Source organism: Scyliorhinus torazame, chromosome 2, assembly GCF_047496885.1.
Source record: "Scyliorhinus torazame isolate Kashiwa2021f chromosome 2, sScyTor2.1, whole genome shotgun sequence".
NCBI classification, from domain to species: Eukaryota; Metazoa; Chordata; class Chondrichthyes; order Carcharhiniformes; family Scyliorhinidae; genus Scyliorhinus; species Scyliorhinus torazame.
Genome location: NC_092708.1, coordinates 216803657 through 216825097, shown reverse-complemented (window position 1 = coordinate 216825097; position 21441 = coordinate 216803657). Strand labels below are relative to the sequence as shown.

General features: G+C 53.5%; 1 protein-coding gene across 4 annotated transcripts in view; it reads left to right on the top strand.

Moving 5' to 3' along the window:
• Nucleotides 1-21441, top strand: part of ical1 (islet cell autoantigen 1-like) — a 324958-nt gene that overhangs the window by 68108 nt on the left and 235409 nt on the right. For all 4 annotated transcript variants that reach the window (XM_072483779.1, XM_072483797.1, XM_072483788.1 and 1 more), the window contains one exon: nucleotides 10111-10279. In XM_072483779.1, the coding sequence (XP_072339880.1) occupies nucleotides 10111-10279 (169 nt within the window). The remainder of the gene's footprint in view (nucleotides 1-10110; nucleotides 10280-21441) is intronic.

Sequence of the window (21441 nt, the reverse complement as noted above, 5' to 3'; positions counted from 1 at the left end):
TGTGCTGTACATTTCTTTGTTCTTTGTTTGTTGTTTGAAGGGCAACTAGGAATGGGCAATAAATGCTGGCCGAACCAGTGACGCCCATATCCCGTAAATGAATTTTTAAAAAACGTCTCAAAACGTCCCGTTCACCTGGTCTGGTGCGGCACCAGCACACCTCCTATATCCCACACCTGGACGATCTATCGGGAGGTTGCCTGCCACCTCAGCTGGTCCCCGAAGGGGACAATAACTTTGGCTTGGAACGGTCCACCTTCGGATCCAAGACTGCGTTCCAGTCTCTCCCCAAAATCAACTGATGCATATCCATATCCGGAAAAGCGGCCACCATCCTCTTCATAAAATCTACATGATCCCAATTTGGAGCGTATATATCTGCCAAAAACACTGACTTGCCCTCCAGCACCCCCATGGGCATGACATATCTACCCCCCTGGTCAGGCACCACCTTCTGCATCTGAAATCGGACTCTTGTTAAACAGAATTTTTACCTTCTGGGCCCTAATATCAAAGCCAAGTGAAATACGTGGCCTACCCAACCCTTACGGAGCCTTACCTGGTCCTTCACTCTGCGTGGGTTTCCTCCAGGTGCTTCGGTTTCCTCCCATAAGTCCCGAAAGACGTGCTTGTTAGGTGAATTGGACATTCTGAATTTTCCCTCAGTGTACCCGAACAGGCGCTGGAATGTGGCGACTAGGGGATTTTCACAGTAACTTCATTGCAGTGTCAATGTAAGCCTACTTGTGACAATAATAAAGATTATTTTATTTTATTTTTAAGTGGGTCACCTGCCACAGCAGCACATCAGCCCTCAAACTCTTCAAGTGAGCTGAAACTCTCGCCTGTTTTACCTGGTTCCCCAGCCTCCGCACGTTTCATGTCACCAAACGGGTCAGTGGTGGTCCACCCCCCCGCCCCCCCCCCCCCCCCCCCCCCCCCAAAAGGATGGCACCCAGCCCCACCCATCGGGTGGGACAAAGCACAACCTCCAGTCCCCATCAACAAGCTACCCCACCCCCCCACCCCTTTCCCAGAAATCCCCCATCCACTTCCTCTTGAACCAATATCTTTCTCTAATGTCCACCAAAATAATCTTAAAATAGTCGCCCAAAAACACCAACTATATACTTTGTCCATATCTTTATTCAGCATGAATAGTGGATTAGTTAAATCATAATTGCGCCACAAGATAAATATTTATAGTTAGTAAAAAGGCCTTTTTAAAAATATATATATTTTATTCAAGATTTTTTGGCCAAACATAACAGGACATGGTTTTTCTTTTAAACAACAATAAAGCAATATAAATAACCGTGGCCAGTTTTAAACAAGTAAATAAATAATATATAAACAGAAACAAAAACAAAACTAAATGGCAACTGCCTTGTCAAAAATAGTTACTCTCCAAAAGTACAATTCAACAGTCCAATATACATTACCTATAACAAATGTCTATACATATACAATGACATTCCTCAGAGCCCGCCCGGATCTCCCCCCCCCCCCCCCCCCCCCCCCCCCCCCCGGGTTGCTGCTGTTGTCTTTCTTTCTTTTCATTCCCTCTATCGTTCTGTGAGGTAGTTGACGAACGGTTGCCACCGCCTGGTGAACCCTTGAGCCGAACCCCTTAATACGAACTTGATCCATTCTAACTTTATAAACCCTACCATGTCGTTTATCCAGTTCTCCACGCCCGGGGGTTTGGCTTCCTTCCACATAAGCAATATTCTGCGCCGGGCTACTAGGGACACAAAGGTCAAAACATCAGCCTCTCTCGCCTCCTGCACTCCCGGCTCTTCTGCAACCCCGAATATAGCCAACCCCCAGCTTGGCTCGACCCGGACCCCCACCCAGAACCCCTGTAATGCTGGACATGACCAGAACATGTGGGTGTGATTCGCTGGACTTCTCGAGCATCTCCCACACCTATCCTGTAAAAAGGCCTTTGGATCACTCCTCCCTCAGTCATCTCACAAATTCCTGCACACTCAAAAGACAACATCCCCAACACTGGGAATTGGCATGAATTCCCACCCTGAACTAGCACACTTGAATACCACTTTTCTACCCGCTGAAGTTTTGAACAGGGTGGAAAGTAGCTACAGATCTTTGCCTTAACTTGAAATGCACTCTGTACAAGAACAGAAATCTTTCTCCGCTAATGAAAACTGTCCCTCCCCCAATTTATTATGTTTGCACTTCCATCCCTGATGACTGGGGAGAAAGCTTAAATACCTTTTAACTTTAAAGGCCCGTATAAGCTGACACACCTGATGGTGGGAATGTTTGAGGAGTGTGGTGGTATGTATTAGGGGTAGTACGGTACCTGTGAAGCCGAGAGGCTATTGGCTGACAGGTCCCGGGTCCTGGTTGGATCTGCCGCCTGCTGGCTCCGCCCTGAAGGCGGAGTATAAGAGCTCGAGTTCTCCCAGCAGCCGCATTCTGTAACTGAGCTGCTGGGGAACAAGTCTTGCTTAATAAAGCCTCGATTGATTTAATCTCTTCTCGACTTGAGTGAGTAATTGTTGCGCTACAATTTATTAAGCAAGCTTAAAAGACTATGGAGTTCCGGATCGCCCCGGAGTGTCTGCGAATCAGCCCCCATGCAGCAAACTCGGCGGCTGTGTTTAAACACTGGCTAGCATGCTTCGAAGGTTACCTTCGAACGGCCCCCGGCCGGACCACGGAAGATCAGAAAATGCAGGTCCTGCATTCCAGGGTGAGCCCGGAGATCTACATGCTCATCGAAGACGCGGAGGATTTCCCGACGGCGCTCGTCATGCTGAAAGCTGTCTACATTCGGCCCATAAACCAGGTCTATGCACGCCACCAACTCGCGACGAGACGGCAAATCCCTGGAGAATCGCTCGACGAGTTCTACAGCGCGCTCTTGATTTTTGGAAGGAACTGCAACTGCCCGTCGGTGAGCGCAAACGAGCACACGGAGCTCCTAATCAGGGATGCTTTTGTGGCAGGTATGTCTTCTTCTCAAATTCGCCAAAGACTGTTAGAAAGGGACTCATTAGGACTCACAGAGGCACGGGCCCTTGCGGCCTCCCTCGACGTGGCCTCACAAAATGCCCGCGCCTACGGCCCCGACCGCGCGGCAGCCCCTTGGGCTCCGTGGACCCCCGTTGCGACCGACTCCCTGGCACCCCCCGGCAAGCCTGCGCGGCTAGAGCACCAGACCATCCTGGTGGGCCCCGCTGCTATTTTTGCGGGCAGGCGAAACACCCCCGGCAGGGCTGCCCGGCCCGCTCAGCTACTTGTAAAAGCTGCGGCAAAAAGGGGCATTACGTAGCGGTGTGCCAGTCCCGGGGGGTCGCCGCAATCTCCAGGGGAGAATGGGGACAGCAGACTCAACCCCCCCAGCGCTCCATGTGCGGCCCGCGGGCGCCGCCATCTTGGGCCCCGGACACAACGAGGGGAGGATGGACGCCGCCATCATGTGAGCACCCCGGCCACGTGCGATCCATGGGGGACGGCCATTTTATCTATCCCCGACTGCGTGCGATCCATGGACGCCGCCATCTTGGCTGATAGCCAAGGACCCCAGCATAGACGGCTCCACGGGGTCGGAAGAAAGCGCCTTGGTGCAGCAACCGAGACTGGCTTCGGTGACCCTGGACCAATCGCGGCCCCGGACGCTCCAAACGGCAACGACAGCGGTGCTGGTCAACGGGTATGAGGCGCCATGCCTAATTGACTCTGGGAGCAAGGAAAGTTTTATCCACCCGGACACGGTAAGACGCTGTTTTCTCTCTATTCGTCCGAGTACCCAAAAGATTTTCCTGGTAGCGGGATCCCATTCCGTAGAGATCAAGGGGTTCTGCATCGCGAACCTAACGGTGCAAGGGAGGGAGTTTAAGAAGTAAAGGCTTTATGTCCTTCCCCAACTCTGCGCTCCCACTCTCTTGGGGTTAGATTTCCAGTGTAACCTCCAGAGCCTTACGTTCCAATTCGGCGGCCCAATACCCCCAACTCACTATCTGCAGCCTCAAGGTCGAACCGCCTTCCTTGTTTGCGAACCTCGCCCCGGATTGCAAACCCGTCGCCATTAGGAGCAGACGGTACAGCGCCCAGGACCGAACATTTATCCGGTCTGAAGTCCAGCGGCTGCTGAAGGAAGGCATAATCGATGCCAGCAATAGTCCCTGGAGAGCCCAGGTGGTAGTTGTGAAGACCGGGGAGAAGCAGAGGATGGTCGTAGACTATAGTCACCCCATCAATAGGTACATGCAGCTCGATGCGTACCCTCTTTCCCCCCCCCATATCCAACATGGTCAATCGGATTGCACAGTACAAGGTCTTTTCCACCGTGGACCTCAAGTCCGCATACTACCAGCTCCCCATCCGCCCGAGTGACCGCAAGTACACGGCCTTTGAGGCAGACGGGCGGCTCTACCACTTCTTAAGGGTCCCATTCGGCGTCACGAACGGGGTCTCGGTCTTCCAACGGGAGATCGACCGAATGGTTGATCAGCACGGGTTGCGGGCCACGTTCCCATACCTCGACAATGTAACCATCTGCGGCCATGACCAGCAGGACCACGACGCCAACCTCCGCAAATTTCTCCAGACCGCTAACGCCCTGAACCTCACCTATAATGAGGCAAAAGTGTTTTTAGCACCAACCGGCTGGCCATCCTGGGATACGTAGTGCGCAATGGGGTGATAGGCCCCGACCCCGAACGCATGCGCCCCCTTATAGAATTTCCCCTCCCCCGCTGCTCCAAAGCCCTGAAACGCTGCCTGGGCTTCTTTTCGTGTTACGCCCAGTGGGTTCCCCAGTACGCAGACAAGGCCCGCCCGTTAATACAGTCCACTACCTTCCCCCTGTCGACAGACTGTAGTCAGCCGCAGCAAAGCGGATATACAAAGGCCACGATGCACGCAATCGACGAGTCCCTCCCCTTCCAAGTCGAGAGCGACGCATCCGATGTAGCTCTGGTGGCCACTCTCAACCAAGCGGGCAGACCCGTGGTCTTTTTCTCCCGGACCCTCCAACGCCTCAGAAATCTGCCACTCCTCAGTGGAAAAGGAAGTCCAAGCCATAGTGGAAGCTGTGCGATATTGGAGGCATTACCTGGCGGCAAGAGATTCACTCTCCTCACTGACCAACGGTCGGTAGCCTTTATGTTTGATAATGCACAGCGGGGCAAAATCAAGAATGACAAGATCTTGAGGTGGAAGATTGAGCTCTCCACCTATAACTATGAGATCTTGTATCGTCCCGGAAAGCTGAACGAGCCGTCCGATGCCCTATCCCGCGGCACATGTGCCAACGCACAAGGAGACCACCTCCAAGCCCTCCATGAGGACCTCTGCCACCCGGGGGTCACTCCGATTCTACCATTTCGTGAAGTCCCGCAACCTCCCCTACTCGGTTGAGGAGGTCCGTACAGCCACTAGGAACTGCCAAATCTGCGCAGAGTGCAAACCGCACTTTTTCAGGCCAGAGAGAGCGCACCTGATAAATGCTTCCCATCCCTTTGAACGCCTCAGTTTGGATTTCAAGGCCCCCTCCCCTCCACCGTCAGCAACGCATACTTCCTGAACGTGGTGGACGAGTACTCCCGTTTCCCCTTCGCCATCCCTGCCCCGACATGACAGCGGCCACAGTCATTAAAGCCCTTGGCACCATCTTTACACTGTTCGGTTTCCCCGCGAACATCCATAGCGAAAGGGGGTCCTCCTTCATGAGTGACGAGCTCCGTCAGTTCCTGCTCAGCAAGGGCATTGCCTCGAGCAGACGACCAGCTACAACCCCCGGGGGAATGGTCAGGTAGAGAGGAGAACGGTAAACGGTCTGGAAGACCGTCCTACTGGCCCTACGGTCCAGAAATCTCAGTTTACCGGTGGCAGGAAGTCCTCCCGGATGCTCTCCACTCCATCCGGTCGCTGCTGTGTACCACCACTAACCAAACGCCTCACGAGCGCCTCCTTGTCTTCCCTAGGAAGTCCTCCTCCGGAACGTCGCTGCCAACCAGGCTGGCAGCCCCAGGACCCATCTTGCTCCGAAAACATGTGCGGGCGCACAAATCGGACCCGTTGGTCGAGAGGGTTCACCTTCTCTACGCAAACCTTCAGTACGCCTACGCGGCGTACCCCGACGGCCGACAGGACATGGTCTCCCTACGGGACCTGGCACCCGCCAGAAAACACACACACACATTCCCAACACCGATCACCCCCTCCCTGCCACCGGTGCACCCCGCGACCGCTCCCTTCCCGGGTAGATCGGTCCTCCTCCCGTGCCCGCCCAGGAGTAAAGAAACCGGGACGAACAGCGCACCGCTCCCAGAGACGACAGTGCCCGAGCCAGCACCTGCACCACCACCGGGGCTGAGGCGATCGACAAGGACAACCAGGGCACCCGCTCGACTCGTGGAATCCGCGTGACACAACAAGAAAAGGAAAACGAACTTGTAAATAATTCTGACAACCTGTACATAGTTAACTGTTGGGCTAAATGCATAGCCACTGTACAAAATCAGTTCCAGGACCAGCCCTGTAAACCCTTACCACCATGCGGACCACCACCCTGCCGGGTTCTTTTTAACAAGGGGTGAATGTGGTGGTATGTATTAGGGGTAGTACGGTACCTGTGAAGCCGAGAGGCTATTGGCTGACAGGTCCCTGGTCCTGGTTGGATCTGCCACCTGCTGGCTCCGCCCTGAAGGCGGAGTATAAGAGCTTGAGTTCTCCCAGCAGCTGCATTCTGTAACTGAGCTGCTGGGGAACAAGTCTTGCTTAATAAAGCCTCGATTGATTTAATCTCTTCTTGACTTGAGTGAGTAATTGTTGCGCTACATTGAGGCGATAGGGAAATAGGGAAGGGTGTTACCACAAACTTTGGGGCAGGCATTGATTTCCCCTGTTGCTTAAAAAAGATAAGGAGGGTGGCATACGGCGCAGTGGTTAGCACTGGACTGTGCCGCTGAGGACCCGGGTTCGAATCCTGGCCCTGGGTCACTGTCCGTGTGGAGTTTGCACATTCTCCCCACAACCCAAAAATGTGCAGGTTAGGTGGATTGGCCACGCTAAATTGCCCCTTAATTGGAAAAAAAATAATTGGGTACTCTGAATTTATATTAGAAAAAAGATAAGGATCCGACGGAGTGTGGGTCGTATAGGCCCATATCACTTTTAAACGTGGATGCAAAACTATTGGCGAAGGTACTGGCAAGTATTCTGGAGGAGTACCTCCCGAAGGTGATAGGTGAAGATCAGACTGGGTTTGTGAGAGGGAGGCAGCTCTTTTTGAACATTAGGAGGGTATTGAATGTGGTTATGGCACTGGCGGAGGGGAAGGAAACAGAGCTGGTTTGTGGCAATGGACGCCGAGAAAATGTTTGACCGGGTAGAATGGGGAGTACTTGATGGCAGTTCTGGAGCAGTTTGGGATTGGTCCACGATTTGTGGACAGGGTAAAGTTACTATATAAGGAGCCGAGGGCGAGTGTCCGCACAAATAGCATCAGCTCGAGATACTTTTCTCTCCACCGTGGGACGAGGCAGGGATGTCCTATGTCCCCCCCCCCCCCCTGCTGTTTGCACTCGCGATTGAGCCATTGGCCATCGCGTTAAGAAGTTTGGGGGTATGGAAAGGGATAGTGGGGGGGGGGGGAATAGAGCATAGGGTGTCCTTATATGCCGATGACTTGTTATATTATACGTGTCAGAACCAAGTGTGTCAATAGGGGGAATATTGCAGCTGCTTCGGGTGTTTGGGTCTTTCTCGGGGTGCAAATTAAATCTAGACAAGAATGAGTATTTTGTGGTGTCTCGGCCGGGGGTGGGGCGGGGTGGGGGGTGGCTGCCCCATTCCGTAGGGGCAAGGACTCACTTGAGATACCTGGGAGTGCAGGTTGCGCGGGAGTGTGTGGGGGGGGGGGGGGGGGGGGGGGTGCTCCGTAGGTACAACAGTTCTAGTTTGGTGCGGAGGATGAAAGCTGATCTGGCAAGGTTGGATGGTCTCCCTCTGTCACTGGCGGGTCGGGTACAGGCAGTTAAAATGAACGTGTTGCCGCGATTTCTGTTTATTTTCCAATTCCCGCCGATTTTCTTGCCAAATCCATTTTTTTGGGAGAGATTGAAGGAATGATTACCTCGTTCATATGGGGAGGGAAGGTGACCAGAGTTAGAAAGCTGATGCTACAGAGTGGAAGGCAGGCAGGGGGTTTGGGTCTTCCGATCCTGATGTATTATTACTGGGCGGCGAATGTGGAGAAGGTGCGGAGCTGGGTCAGAGGGGTTGATTTCCAGTGGGTCAGAATAGAGGTGAGTTTGTGTGGTGAGTCGGGATTGAAGGCGTTAGCAACAGCGCCGCTTCCGATGGCCCCGGGGAAATACTCAGGAAGTCCGGTAATAATAGCTTCATTGAGAATTTAGAGTTTCGCCAACACTTCGGGTTGGGGCAGGGTCACGGGAAATGCCGATTCGGGAGAACCACAGATTTGAGCCGGGAAGTGGGACGGAAATTTTTGGAGATGGGAGGAGAAGGGGATTAAGACATTAAAGATTTGTTTCTTGGGAGCCAGTTTGCAGTATTGAAGGAGCTGGGAGCGAAGTATGGGCTGGAGCAGGGGGAAATGCTGAGATACATGCAGGTTCAAGATTTTGCCAGGAGGAGATACAGAGCTTCCCGGTGGACCTGGCCTCCACATTGCTGGAGGAGGTGCTGACGACAGGGGGACTGGAGAAGGGGGGTAGCGGCGGCAGTTTACGGGCTATTTGGAAGAGGAGAAGGCACCGCTGGAAGGGATCAAGGCAAAGTGGGAGGAAGAGTTGGGAGAGGGTATGGAGGAGGGGTTCTGGTGTGAGGTGCTCCGGAGAGTGAACGCCGCCACCTCATGAGCGAGGTTGGGCTGATACAGCTGAAGGTGGTGTATAGAGCGTACCTCACAAGGGCGAGGATGAGCCGGCTCTTTGAGGGGGTAGTAGATGTGTGTGAACGTTGCGGGTGGGATCGTATGTTTTGGTCCTGTCCAAAGCTGGAAGATTACTGGATGAAGGTTTTTTCGGATAATCGCTAAAGTGTGCACGTGAAACTGGACCCGGGCCCCCGGGAGGCCATATTCGGGGTGTTGGACCAGCCAGGGTTGGAAACAGGTGCGGAGGCAGATGTTGTAGCCTTCGTCTCGTTGATCGCTCGAAGGCGGATCCTGTTGGGATAGAGATCCACCTCTCCACCCTGTGCCCTGGCGTGGCGGGGGGACCTGCTGGAATTCTTAACTCTTGAGAAGGTTAAGTTTGAACTGAGGGGAAGGATGGAGGGGTTCTACAATTCATGGGCGTTATTCATTATGCACTTTCAAGAATTGGATAACATCGGACATTAGTGGGGGGGGGGGGGGGGGGGGGGGGTGGTTGGGGGGCTGGGAGACGGTATGTGTTAATGATGACTCTGGGTGATTCCTGATTCCTCTTTGTTATTTGTTTATGTTGACATGCGGGATGCTGTTTGAGGGCTGGTGGGAGGATGGGATTGTTGTTGTTGATAAGGGGATTGACATTGTATTTGTTACTGCTTATTGTTTATTGTTGGTGGGTGTAAATTTGGGAGAAATGTGAAAAAGGGGGAGAATAAAAATATTTATAAAAGAAAAACTTGACAGGCCTGAAATAATCTACTCCAGAAATGGAATCAAATAGTAGATAAGCGATAGCTGCTGATGTCTTGTTGTCACGGGGCTCAGAAAACTGCAGTTAGACTTCTGCCTCTGATATGTGTCCAGTATATGTAATGAGTCATAGTGCACGAGGGATTAAAGGCATTGCGTTCTCTTTTAGAAGGGGACAGAAAGAGACCAGTGGTTATACCGCTCCCTGTGAAGCATGGGGCAAAGCAAGGAGGCAGGCTCTTATCAAATACAGAGATTAAAAGACACCTTTGATAGTGGTGATTCCTCATTATTGTTGGCTGGTGCAACCACCCAGAATATGTGAATTTAACATAGGACCTAGCATAATTATGGGATATCTTAAGGCTGTGAATTAAAGCAGAGTTCACCAAAATGACATAATTTCGAATCTGTCAGTGGGGAAAAAAATACGAACTTTGGTGCATTTGAAGCAATAAGTGACTGGCTGTTCTTGTCACCAGGTATTCTGGAGAGATGTTTAATCGACATGTTCTCAATGACGATAAGTCTGTGGTGAGCCAGATGCAGAGGAAATACTGGAAGACAAAGCAGGCACTCATCAAAGCAACAGGAAAGAAAGAGGATGAGCATGTGGTGGCGTCTGACGCAGATTTGGACGCAAAGTTGGAGGTAGGTGTGTGAATTTGATCACCTTCAGCGAACTGTCAAAAATTGGACATTCTGAATTCTCCCTCCGTGTACCCGAACAGGCGCCGGAGTGTGGCGATGAGGGAATTTTCACAGTAACTTCATTGCAGTGTTAATGTAAGCCTACTTGATTATTATTATACATCCAGAAGCACAACTATAAGTGGTATACTTCCACATTTGGGCTGTGTGGAGTCAGTCAACCTACATATCCTATTAGTGGTAGGAGATTTGAGATAATGGAATGAGAGTATAAATACATGCAAATATTGGCCACAATCCCAGAGGACCATAAGCTGCTTTCGTCTTTGAGAGTTGACTGGTGGTGATTTAACCTGAGGGTCATCACATCTCGGGTTAGGGACAAGGTTGAGATGGCGGGGCTTTCATGAATAACTTCAGCTGGTACGGGAATTGAACCCGCGCTGCTGGCCTGCCTTGATCTGCTTTAAAAGCCAGCTATTTAGCCCTGTGCTAATTGTTGACAATGGGAGAAGATCAATCACAACGGTTATGTTGAGAGGTAAATCAACATTTACTGAATGAAAAGAAAATGTGTTGCAGCATTTGAGAAGAAAAATTAGTGTTTTGAGTGGAGCGCCAAGGAATCCCAAACTAAAACATCCAGCTGTCTTTTCACTCTTCAGATTCGGCCCCCCAAGCCTGTACTGGTCATGATACCATCCTTGGCCAAAACCCTCAGCACGTCTTAGTGCCGTATCCCTCTGTACCCATCCTATCCATGCATTTGTCGAGAAGCCTTTTGAACGCCGTTAATGTATCTGTTTCCACAACCTCTCCTGGCAACGCGTTCAAGGCACTCACCACCCTCTGTGTAAAAAGTCTGCCTCGCACATCTTCTCTAAACTTTGCCTGAAGGACCTTAAACCTATGCCCTCTAGTGACTGACCGATCCACCCTGGGAAAGATTGCCCGCCCATCCTCTCTATCCATGCCCCTCAACCTCCGTCGTTCTAATTAAAACAGTCCAAGTCTATTGAGCCTCTTCGCATAGCTAACACCCTCCAGACCAGGCAACATCCTGGTAAACCTCCTCTGCACCCTCTCCAAAGCCTACATCCTTCTGATAGTGTGGCGACCACAATCGTGCAGTCTTACCAAGGTTCTATCCAATTGCAGCATGACTTGCAAATTTTTATACTTAAAAAAAATATATATGTTTATTCAAATTTTCCAACAAAATTTTTAACAACCCCCCCACCCCAATAACAAAAAGAAAGAAACACAAACACAACAGTCAAAAATTATAAAAAACTTATACATTGGGTTTCCCCATATACAGTAACCCCCCCCCCCATATGACATTCAAAGGTACCCGTAGGGAAGCCCCCCCCCCACCCACCCAAATTCCCCCCCCTCGAAAGAGACCCCCCCCCTCCACCCCCACCCTTGGGTTGCTGCTGCTGCTGACCTCCTCCTAACGCTCCACGAGATAGTCTAGGAACGGTTGCCACCGCCTGAAGAACCCCTGCACAGACCCTCGTAAGGCAAACATTATCCTCTCCAGCTTAATGAACCCTGCCATATCATTTATCCAGGCTTCCACACTGGGGGGCTTCGCGTCCTTCCATAATAACAAGATCCTCCGCCGGGCTACCAGGGACGCAAAGGCCAGGATACCGGCCTCTTTCGCCTCCTGTACTCCCGGCTCGTCCGTTACCCCAAATAGTGCCAACCCCCAACTCTGCTTGACCTGGACTTTCACCACCTTGGACATAGTCCTCGCGAAATCCCTCCAAATCCCATCCAGTGCCGAGCACGACCAGAACATGTGGACGTGATTCGCCAGGCTTCCCGAGCACCTCACACATCTATCCTTCATCCCAAAGAACCTACTCATCCTCACCCCTGTCATATGCGCTCTGTGAGTAACCTTGAATTGTATTAGGCTGAGCCTGGCGCAAGAGGAGGAAGAATTAACCTACTCAGGGCATCAGCCCACAGACCCTCATCTATCTCCTCCCGAAGCTCCTCCTCCCACTTGCCCTTTAACTCCTCTACCGAGGCCTCCTCTTCTTTCAGCTCCTGGTAGATCGCCGAAACCCTGCCTTCTCCAACCCATACACCCGAAATCACCCTGTCCTGAGTACCCTGTGCCGGGAGCAGCGGGAATTCCCTCACCTGCTGCCTCACAAACGCCCTCACTTGCATATTCCTGTAAGCATTTCCGGGGGGGTAACCCAAACTTCTCCTCCAGCGCCCCTAGGCTCGCAAACGTCCCATCTATAAACAGGACCCCCATTCTTCTAATCCCTGCCTGATGCCAGCTCCGAAACCCCCCATCCATCCCTCCCGGGACAAACCGATGGTTCTCCCGAATCGGGGACCAAACCGAGGCTCCCACCTCGCCCCTATGTCGTCTCCACTGCCCCCAGATCTTCAACGTCGCCGCCACCACCGGACTCGTGGGTGTACCTTGTCGGCGAGTGCGGCAGCGATGCTGTCACCAGCGCCCTCAGGCTCGTGCCCACACAGGACGTCATCTCCAACCTCTTCCACGCCGCTCCCTCTCCCTCCATTACCCACTTATGGATCATCGCCACATTGGCAGCCCAATAATAGTCGCACAAGTTCGGCAGAGCCAGCCCTCCCCTGTCCCTACTACGCTCCAGAAACACCCTCTTTACCCTTGGGGTCTTATTTGCCCACACGAAACCCATGATACTCCTACCTACCCGTTTGAAAAAGGCCGTGGGAATCATAATGGGAAGGCACTGGAACACAAAGAGAAACCTCGGGAGGACCATCTTTTTAACCCTGCACCCTGCCCGCTAGCGAGAGTGGCAGCACATCCCATCCTTTGAAATCCTCCTCCATCTGCTCCACCAACCGCATCAAATTGAGTTTGTGCAGGGCCCCCCCAACTCCCAGCCACCTGTATCCCTAAGTACCGAAAGCTCCTTTCCGCCCTCTTCAATGGCAGGTCGTCTATCCCCTTTCCCTGGTCCCCTGGATGCACCACAAAGAGCTCACTTTTCCCTACATTGAGCTTATACCCCGAGAAGTCCAAACTCCCTTAGGATCCGCATGACCTCCGCCATCCCCTCCACTGGATCTGCCACATACAGCAACAGGTCGTCCGCATACAGCGACACCCGATGTTCCTCTCCCCCTCGGACCAGTCCCCTCCATTTCCTGGACTCCCTTAGTGCCATGGCCAGAGGCTCAATTGCCAATGCAAACAACAAGGGGGACAGGGGGCACCCCTGCCTCATCCCTCGGTACAGCAGAAAGTACTCCGACCTCTGCCGATTCGTAGCCACACTCGCCACCGGGGCTCTATATAGCAACCTGACCGAGCTGATGAACCCCTCCCCGAACCCAAACCTCCACAGCACTTCCCAAAGATACTCCCACTCGACCCGGTCGAAGGCCTTCTCTGCGTCCATAGCTGCCACTACCTCCGCTTCTCCCTCCACGGAGGGCATCATAATCACATTGAGGAGCCTCCGCACATTAGTGTTTAGCTGCCTGCCCTTTACAAATCCCGTCTGGTCCTCATGAATCACCCCCGGGACACAGTCCTCAATTCTCGTAGCCAGCACTTTTGCCAGCAACTTAGCATCCACATTGTGGAGCGAGGTCGGTCTATACGACCCACATTGCAGTGGGTCCTTGTCCCGCTTCAGGATCAGAGAGATCAGCGCCCCGGACATTGTCGGGGGCAAAGATCCCCCCCCCCTCCCTTGCCTTATTGAAAGTCCTCACTAGCAACGGGCCTAGCAGGTCCACGTATTTCCTGTAAAACTCGACCGGGAACCCATCTGGCCCTGGGGCCTTCCCCGCCTGCATGCTCCCCAATCCTTTAACCAGCTCCTCCAGCCCAATTGGCGCCCCTAAACCAGCCACCTCCTGCTCCTCCACCCTCGGGAACCTCAGCTGATCCAAAAATCGTCGCATCCCCTCTTCCTCCGCTGGGGGCTCAGATCTGTACAGATCCCCAGAGAAGTCCCTAAATACCTTGTTTCTTCTCACTGCACTCCGCACCATATTCCCCCCGCTATCCTTAACTCCACCTATCTCCCTCGCTGCCTCCCTCTTACGAAGCTGGTGTGCCAGCATCCGACTCGCCTTCTCCCATTACTCATACGTCGCCCCCTGCGCTTTCCTCCACTGTGCCTCTGCTTTCCCTGTGGTCAACAGGTCGAACTCTGTCTGGAGGTTCCGCCGCTCCCGGAGTAGTCCCTCCTCGGGGGCCTCTACGTATCTCCTGTCCACCCTTAAGATCTCCCCCACCAACCTCTCCCTCTTCCTGCCCTCTCTCTTCTCCCTGTGGGCCCTGATGGCGATTAACTCTCCCCTGACCACCGCCTTCAGCGCCTCCCAGACTACCCCCCACCTGCACCTCCCCGTTGTCAATGGCCTCCAAATATCTTTCAATGCACCCCCGCACCCACCCTCACACCTCCTCATCCGCCAATAATCCCACATCTAGACGCCACAGCGGGCGCTGATCCCTCTCCTCTCCTAACTCCAGCTCCACCCAGTGTGGGGCGTGGTCTGAGATGGCTATGGCCGAATACTCCATTCCCTCCACTTTCGGGAATAGCGCCCTACTCAAAATAAAAAAATCTATCTGGGAGTAGGCTCTATGGACATGGGAAAAGAATGAAAATTCCCTGGCCAGGGGCCTGACAAACCTCCATGGATCCACTCCCCCCATCTGGTCCATAAACCCCCTAAGCACCTTGGCCGCAGCCGGCCTCTTACCCGTCCTGGACCTTGAACGATCCAGTGCTGGGTCTAGCACTGTGTTGAAATCCCCCCCCCCCATTATCAAGCTTCCTACCTCCAGGTCCGGAATCCGACCCAGCATGCGTTTCATAAATCCGGCATCATCCCAGTTCTGGGCATATACGTTTACCAGTACCACCCGCACCCCCTGCAACCTACCACTCACCATCACATATCGACCTCCATTATCCACTACAATATTCATTGCCTCAAACGACACCCGCTTCCCCACCAGTATTGCAACCCCTCTGTTCTTCGCATCCAGCCCTGAGTGGAATACCTGTCCTACCCATCCCTTTCTCAGCCTAACCTGATATGCCACCTTCAAATGTGTCTCCTGGAGCATAACCACGTCTGCCTTCAGTCCCTTTAAGTGCGCGAACACCCGGGCCCTCTTGACCTGCCCGTTCAGGCCCCTCACATTCCAAGTTATCAGCCATATTGGGGGGCTGCTCATTTCCCCTCCCCCGCCGACTAGCCACCTCCTTTTCTAGGCCAGCCACGTACCCACGCCTCCCGCACCCTCCAGTCCCCAGACGGCGGACCCCCGCCCCGACCACCTCTCCTACATCCAGCTCCCCTTTGGCGAATGCAGCAGCAACCCTATACCCCCCTCTCTCCCCCCCCCCCCCTTCCCCCCGCTAGATCCACATCTAGCCCTTTTGCTCCCCCCATAACACTCCCATAAGTCAGCTGACTCCTGCTGACCCCGGCCTCTCCCGCCATTCCATCGATCCCCCCCCCCCCTCCCCCCCCTCCCCCCCCCCCCCCCGTGTGAGAATCCCCCCTCCCCCTCCCTGGCAGTCAGTGTGCGCTCCTCTCCAGCACCGCCCAGCCCCCCCCCAGCCCACACCCCCGTCCTTCCCTAGCGCGGCAAAAAGCCCGCGCTTTCCTGAGCCGGCCCCGCCCCCTCTGGCGCAGCTCCTTTTGCGGCCTTACCCCAATTCCCCATCCTCGGGCCTCCACTCCCCCTCTTCCTTTGTGGGGGTCTGCCCCTCCAACACCGACGCCCACACTCTCCCACAGTCTCCCCATCAAATCCCTCCACCCATCCCCATCCAGCACCCAAACCAAAGGAACATTTCCTAAACGTAATAAACACCATACACAGTAAACATCCCCCCCACAACAAACCCTCAATTTGAGTCCAACTTTTCAGTCCATATAAAGCTACATGCCTCATCAGGCGTTTCAAAATAGTGGTGCCGATCCTGGAACGTGACCCACAATCGCGCTGGCTGCAGCATACCGAACTTCACCCTCTTTCGATGGAGCACTGCCTTAGCCCGATTGAAACCAGCTCTCTTCTTAGCCACCTCTGCACTCAAGTCCTGGTAGATTCGGATCTCTGTGTTCCCCCACCTGCTGCTCCGCTCTTACTTGGCCCATCTCAGGACACACTCTCTGTCCATAAAGCGGTGAAACCTCACCACTACAGCCCTTGGCGGCTCGTTGGCCTTGGGTCTCCTTGCTAGGACCCTGTGAGCCCCATCTAGCTCCAGAGGCCTCGGGAAGGCTCCCGCGCCCATCAGCGAATTGAGCATCGTGCTCACATATGCCCCGGCATCGGGCCCCTCCACTCCTTCGGGGAGACCCAGAATCCGAAGATTCTTCCTCCTCGACCTATTTTCCAGGTCCTCAAATCTTTCCGCCCACCTCTTGTGCAGCGCCTCGTGCGCCTCCACCTTCACCGCCAGGCCCAAGATCTCGTCGTTGTTCTCCGAGTCTTTTTGCAGCACCTCCCGATCGCCGCCCCTTGGGCCTTCTGGGTCTCCACTAGCTTCTCAATCGCCGCCTTCATTGGCGCCAGCATTTCTGTCCTCAGCTCCTCAAAGCAGCGTTTGAGAAACCCCTGCGACCACTGCACCCATGCTGCTTGGTCTCCGCCCGCCGCCATCTTGTTTTTTCTCCCTCTCACTTTTCGCTGCTCCAAGATCACTTTTTTCACCGTTCCACTCCTGGTCCAATCCATATAATGTCGGGGGGACCTTGCTGTCACCTTCCCACACTGGAAGCCGTCGAACAATTGCTGTTGGGGCCCCTCTAGAGAGCCCAAAAGTCCGTTCCCGGCGGGAGCTGCTGAACGTGCGACCTACCTAGGCATAGCCGCAACCGGAAGTTTCCCAATTTTTATACTTGTTGCCCGTCCAATGAAGGTAAGCATTCCATATGCTTTCTTTTTAAAAAAATATTTTTATTAAGGCATTTATAAATAAACATTAAACACCAGTTCAAAAAGATAACCAAAAGAGTGAACCCTTCCATCTACCCCCTTAAGGCAAATGTAACTTTCTCCAACCTGAGGAAATCCGCGAGGTCGCTCACCCATACCCCTGGTTTCGGAGGCTCCGAGTCCCTCCACCCCAAGAGGATCCGTCTCCGGGCTATCAGAGAGGCAAAGCAAGAAGGTCAGCCTCCTCACCTCTGGACTCCCTGGTCTTCTGACACTCCAAACCCTGCCAATTCTGGACTCGGAACACCCTTCACACTCAGTAACTCCGACATCACGTGAGCGAACCCCGCTAAAATCCCCCCAACTTCGGGCAGGCCAAAACATATGAACATGATTCAAGGGCGCCCCCGGACACTGCCCACACCTATCCTCCACCCTCTCAAAGAACCTACTCACTCTAGCCACCGTCATATGCACCCTACGAATTACCTTAAATTGAATGAGACAGCCTGACGTACGAAGAGGACCCATTCGCCCTCCTCAGAGCCTCCTCCCATAGCCCAGCCTCCAGCTCTCTCTCTCTCTCTCTCTCTTCTCTTCCCCCCCCCCCCCCCCCCCCCCCCCCAAGCTTCTCCTCCCACTTCCGCTTAACTACTTAACTACTCCTATCACGGCGCCCTCCCAGTCTATCAACTCCTTATATTCCACTGACACCCTGCCCCCTCCACCTCTGTTCTCGACAGCACCTTGTCCTGCAACCCCGGGGGCAGCAGATCAGGAAAGGATGGCACCTGTTTTCTCACATAGTTCCACACCTGTAAGTATCGGAACCTGCTTCCGCTGGGCAACTCCTACTCCTCTACCAGTTCTTCCAAGCTCGGGAAGCTGTCTCCCCCCCCCCCCCCCCCCACGAATAAATCCCCATGCCGCTCGATCCCCGCCCGCGGCCAACCCTGAAACCCCTGTCCATTCTCCCTGGAGCAAACCTGTGATTCCCGCAAATCGAAGACCAAACCGAGGCCCTTTCAAGCCTCAAGTGCTGTCGCCACTATCCCCACACCCTCAGGGCCGTCACTACTACCGGACTTGTGGAGTACCTGGCTGGTGAGAATGGCAGAGGCGCCATCAAGAGTGCTCCCATGCCAATACCCTTACACAAGACTGCCTCAATCTGCTCCCATACCGATCCCTCCCCCACTACCCATTTCCTTACCACGGCTATATTTGCCACCCAATAATAATTCATTAAATTTGGCAAAGCCAACCGGCCCTACTCCAACAGCGGCTTCTTTACTCGAGGGGCCTTCCCTGCCCACACAAATCCCAATATCAATGAGTTAACCTTCTTGAAAAAGGCCTTGGTGATAGAAATCGGGAGGTTCTGGAATACAAACTAAAATCTCGGGAGCACAGTCATCTTTACGGACTGCACCTTCCCCGCCAATGACAACGGAAGCACATCCCACCTTTCAAATTCACCCTTCATTTGTTCCACCAACTGAGCCAGATTCAACTTGTGTAATTGCTCCCACCCCCTCGCCACCTGGATGCCTAGATACCTATAACTCGCTCCCACTACCTTAAATGGCAGCTTGCCCAGCCTCCTCTCCTGCCCCTTCGCCTGGATCAGGAAGACCTCAGTCTTTCCCATGTTTAATTTATACCCCAAAAACCAGCCGAATTCCACCAAAATGTCCATAATACCCCCTATGCTTTCCAGTGGGTCCAATATATACAGCAACGGGTTGTCCGCATATCGGGAAACCCTGTGCTCCACCTTCACCCGCACAATCCAGTTCCAACCCCGAGACGCTCTAAACGCCATCGCCAGTGGCCCTATCGCCTAGGTGAAAAGCAACAGGGAGAGTGGGCATCCCTGCCTTGTCCCCATTAGAACCTAAAGTACCCTGAACTCACCCGATTCATTCTTACACTCGCCACCGTGCCCGATGTAGCAATCGGACCCAATCCTCAAACCCCTGCCCAAACCTGAACCATCCCAATACCTCCCACAAATACTCCCACACTACCCGATCAAAGACCTTCTCTGCGTCCATCGCGACCTCCACCTCCACATTCAGTCCCTCCGAGGGGTTCATTATGACATTTAACAGGCGGCTTATGTTGGCCGACATGTGCCTACCTTTTACGAATCCCCTCTGGTTCACCCTCCCCCCACAATCACCTCCTGCACACAATCCTCCATCCGCAAGGCCAGAATCTTAGCCAACAACTTGGCATCCACATTCAATTGTGATATTGGGTGGTAGGGCCCACACTGCTCCGGGTCTTTATCTTTCTTCAGGATCAGAGATATTGAGGCCTGCGATAACGTAGGGGGTAGCTCACCCTTCCTCCTCGCCTCATTAAATGCCCTCATCAGTAGGAGCCCCAGGTCTCCCGAAACCTTTTTATAAAGTTCACCTGGAAAGCCGTCTGTGGCCTTCCCTGCCTGCATTTCCCCCATACCCTCCAGCACCTCCACCATCCAGTGGGAGCTCCCAGCCCCTGTACCAGGCTCTCCTCAACCTTGGGGAATTCCAGTCCGTCAAAAAAGTACCACCCCCGCCCCTCACCCCGACCTGAGGCTCCGATTCATAAAGCCTCCTACAGAACTCCTCAAACACCCCATTCACCTCCACCGGGTCGAATACCACTCCACCCTTGTCGTCCTTCATCCTACCAATCTCCCTTGCCGCCTCTTGCTTCCTGAGCTGATGGGCCAGCATCCTGCTAGCCTTCTCTCCGTACTCCTACACGGCCGGCTGGCCCTCCACAATTGCCCTTCAGCCTTCCTTGTGGATACCAGCCCTAACTTCATCTGATGCATCTGCCTCTCCTTCAACAATCCCGCCTCTGGGACCTCCGCGTACCTTCTGTCCACCCGCATAATCTCGTCCACCAACCTTGACAACTCTGCTCGCTCCTCCTCCTCCCTGTGAACCCAAATTGATATAACCCCCCCCCCCCCCACCCCGCCCGACCACTGCCTTGAGTGCCTCCCATAGCGTGGCAGCCGAGACCTCACCTGTGTCGTTTACTTCCACGTACCCTGAATGGCGGCCCCCACCCGCTCACACACCTCCTCCTCCTTCGCTGGTAGCCCTATGTCCAATCTCCATTGCGACCGCTGCGCCCACCCCGATCCACTCACAAGTCCACCCAATGCGGATCCGAAACCACGATCGCCGAATATCCCGAGTCCACCACCTCCACCAGCAACGACTTACTCACCACAAAAAAATCAATCTACGAGTAGACCTTATGCACATGGGAGAAGTATGAAAACTCCTTCGCCCTCGGCCTCCCAAACTTCCACGGGTCCAGTCCTCCCATGTGCTCAATCATACCCCTTCTTAGGACAGCCCCCCGCCCATGCCACACGACCCTCCAGGCCCACCCCGGATGTCCACCATCACACTCCCTCCCATATAACGCCATAGCAACAACACCTTCGTCCGCATCTCCCCCCCCCCCCCCCCCCCTCTCTTCCATACCATTTTAAATTTAGCTCGTACCTGCTCAGGCCCTCTCAGCCGAGCCTCTTAGTCTTACCCATATCTTTGGTACCGAGTAGACCACAGCAACTGGACCCACCTCCTCCCATTCCAAGTTCCTCCCCAGGTCGGAGATGTCCTTAACACAGGAACCGGGCAGGACAAACAGCCTTCCGGACTTCTGCTCTCAGTGCAGAGAATAGTATTTGTCCCTGTAACTATACTAGTCCCTATTATAACTACATTCCTTTTCACTCCATCCACTTGAATGGCTCCTTGCACCACAGTGCCATGGTCAGTTTGCTCATCCTCCCTGCAGTCACTGCCTCATCCACACAACCTGCAAGAACATTGAACCTGTTGAACAATTGCAGGGGCTGAGAATCCTCCATTGCTATCTTCTAGATCTCCATTCCTGCCTCACTCACAGTCACACCTTCCTGTTCCTGACCGCAGATCAAACGAGGAATACCTAGCCTAAGGGGTGTGGCTACCTTTTGGAACTATGTGTCCAGATAACTTTCCCATCGCTGGTGCATTACAGTGTCTGCAGCTTGGACTCCAGCTCATTAACTCAGAGCTGAAGTTCCTCGAGCTGCAGATGTGGTTGCTGTGGATCACACTAGCATGCACCAGCTCCCACGTGCTACAGCTACAACACATCATGTGCTCTGCCTTGTTTATTGTGTTTTATTTAACTAATTATATTTCAAGTTTAG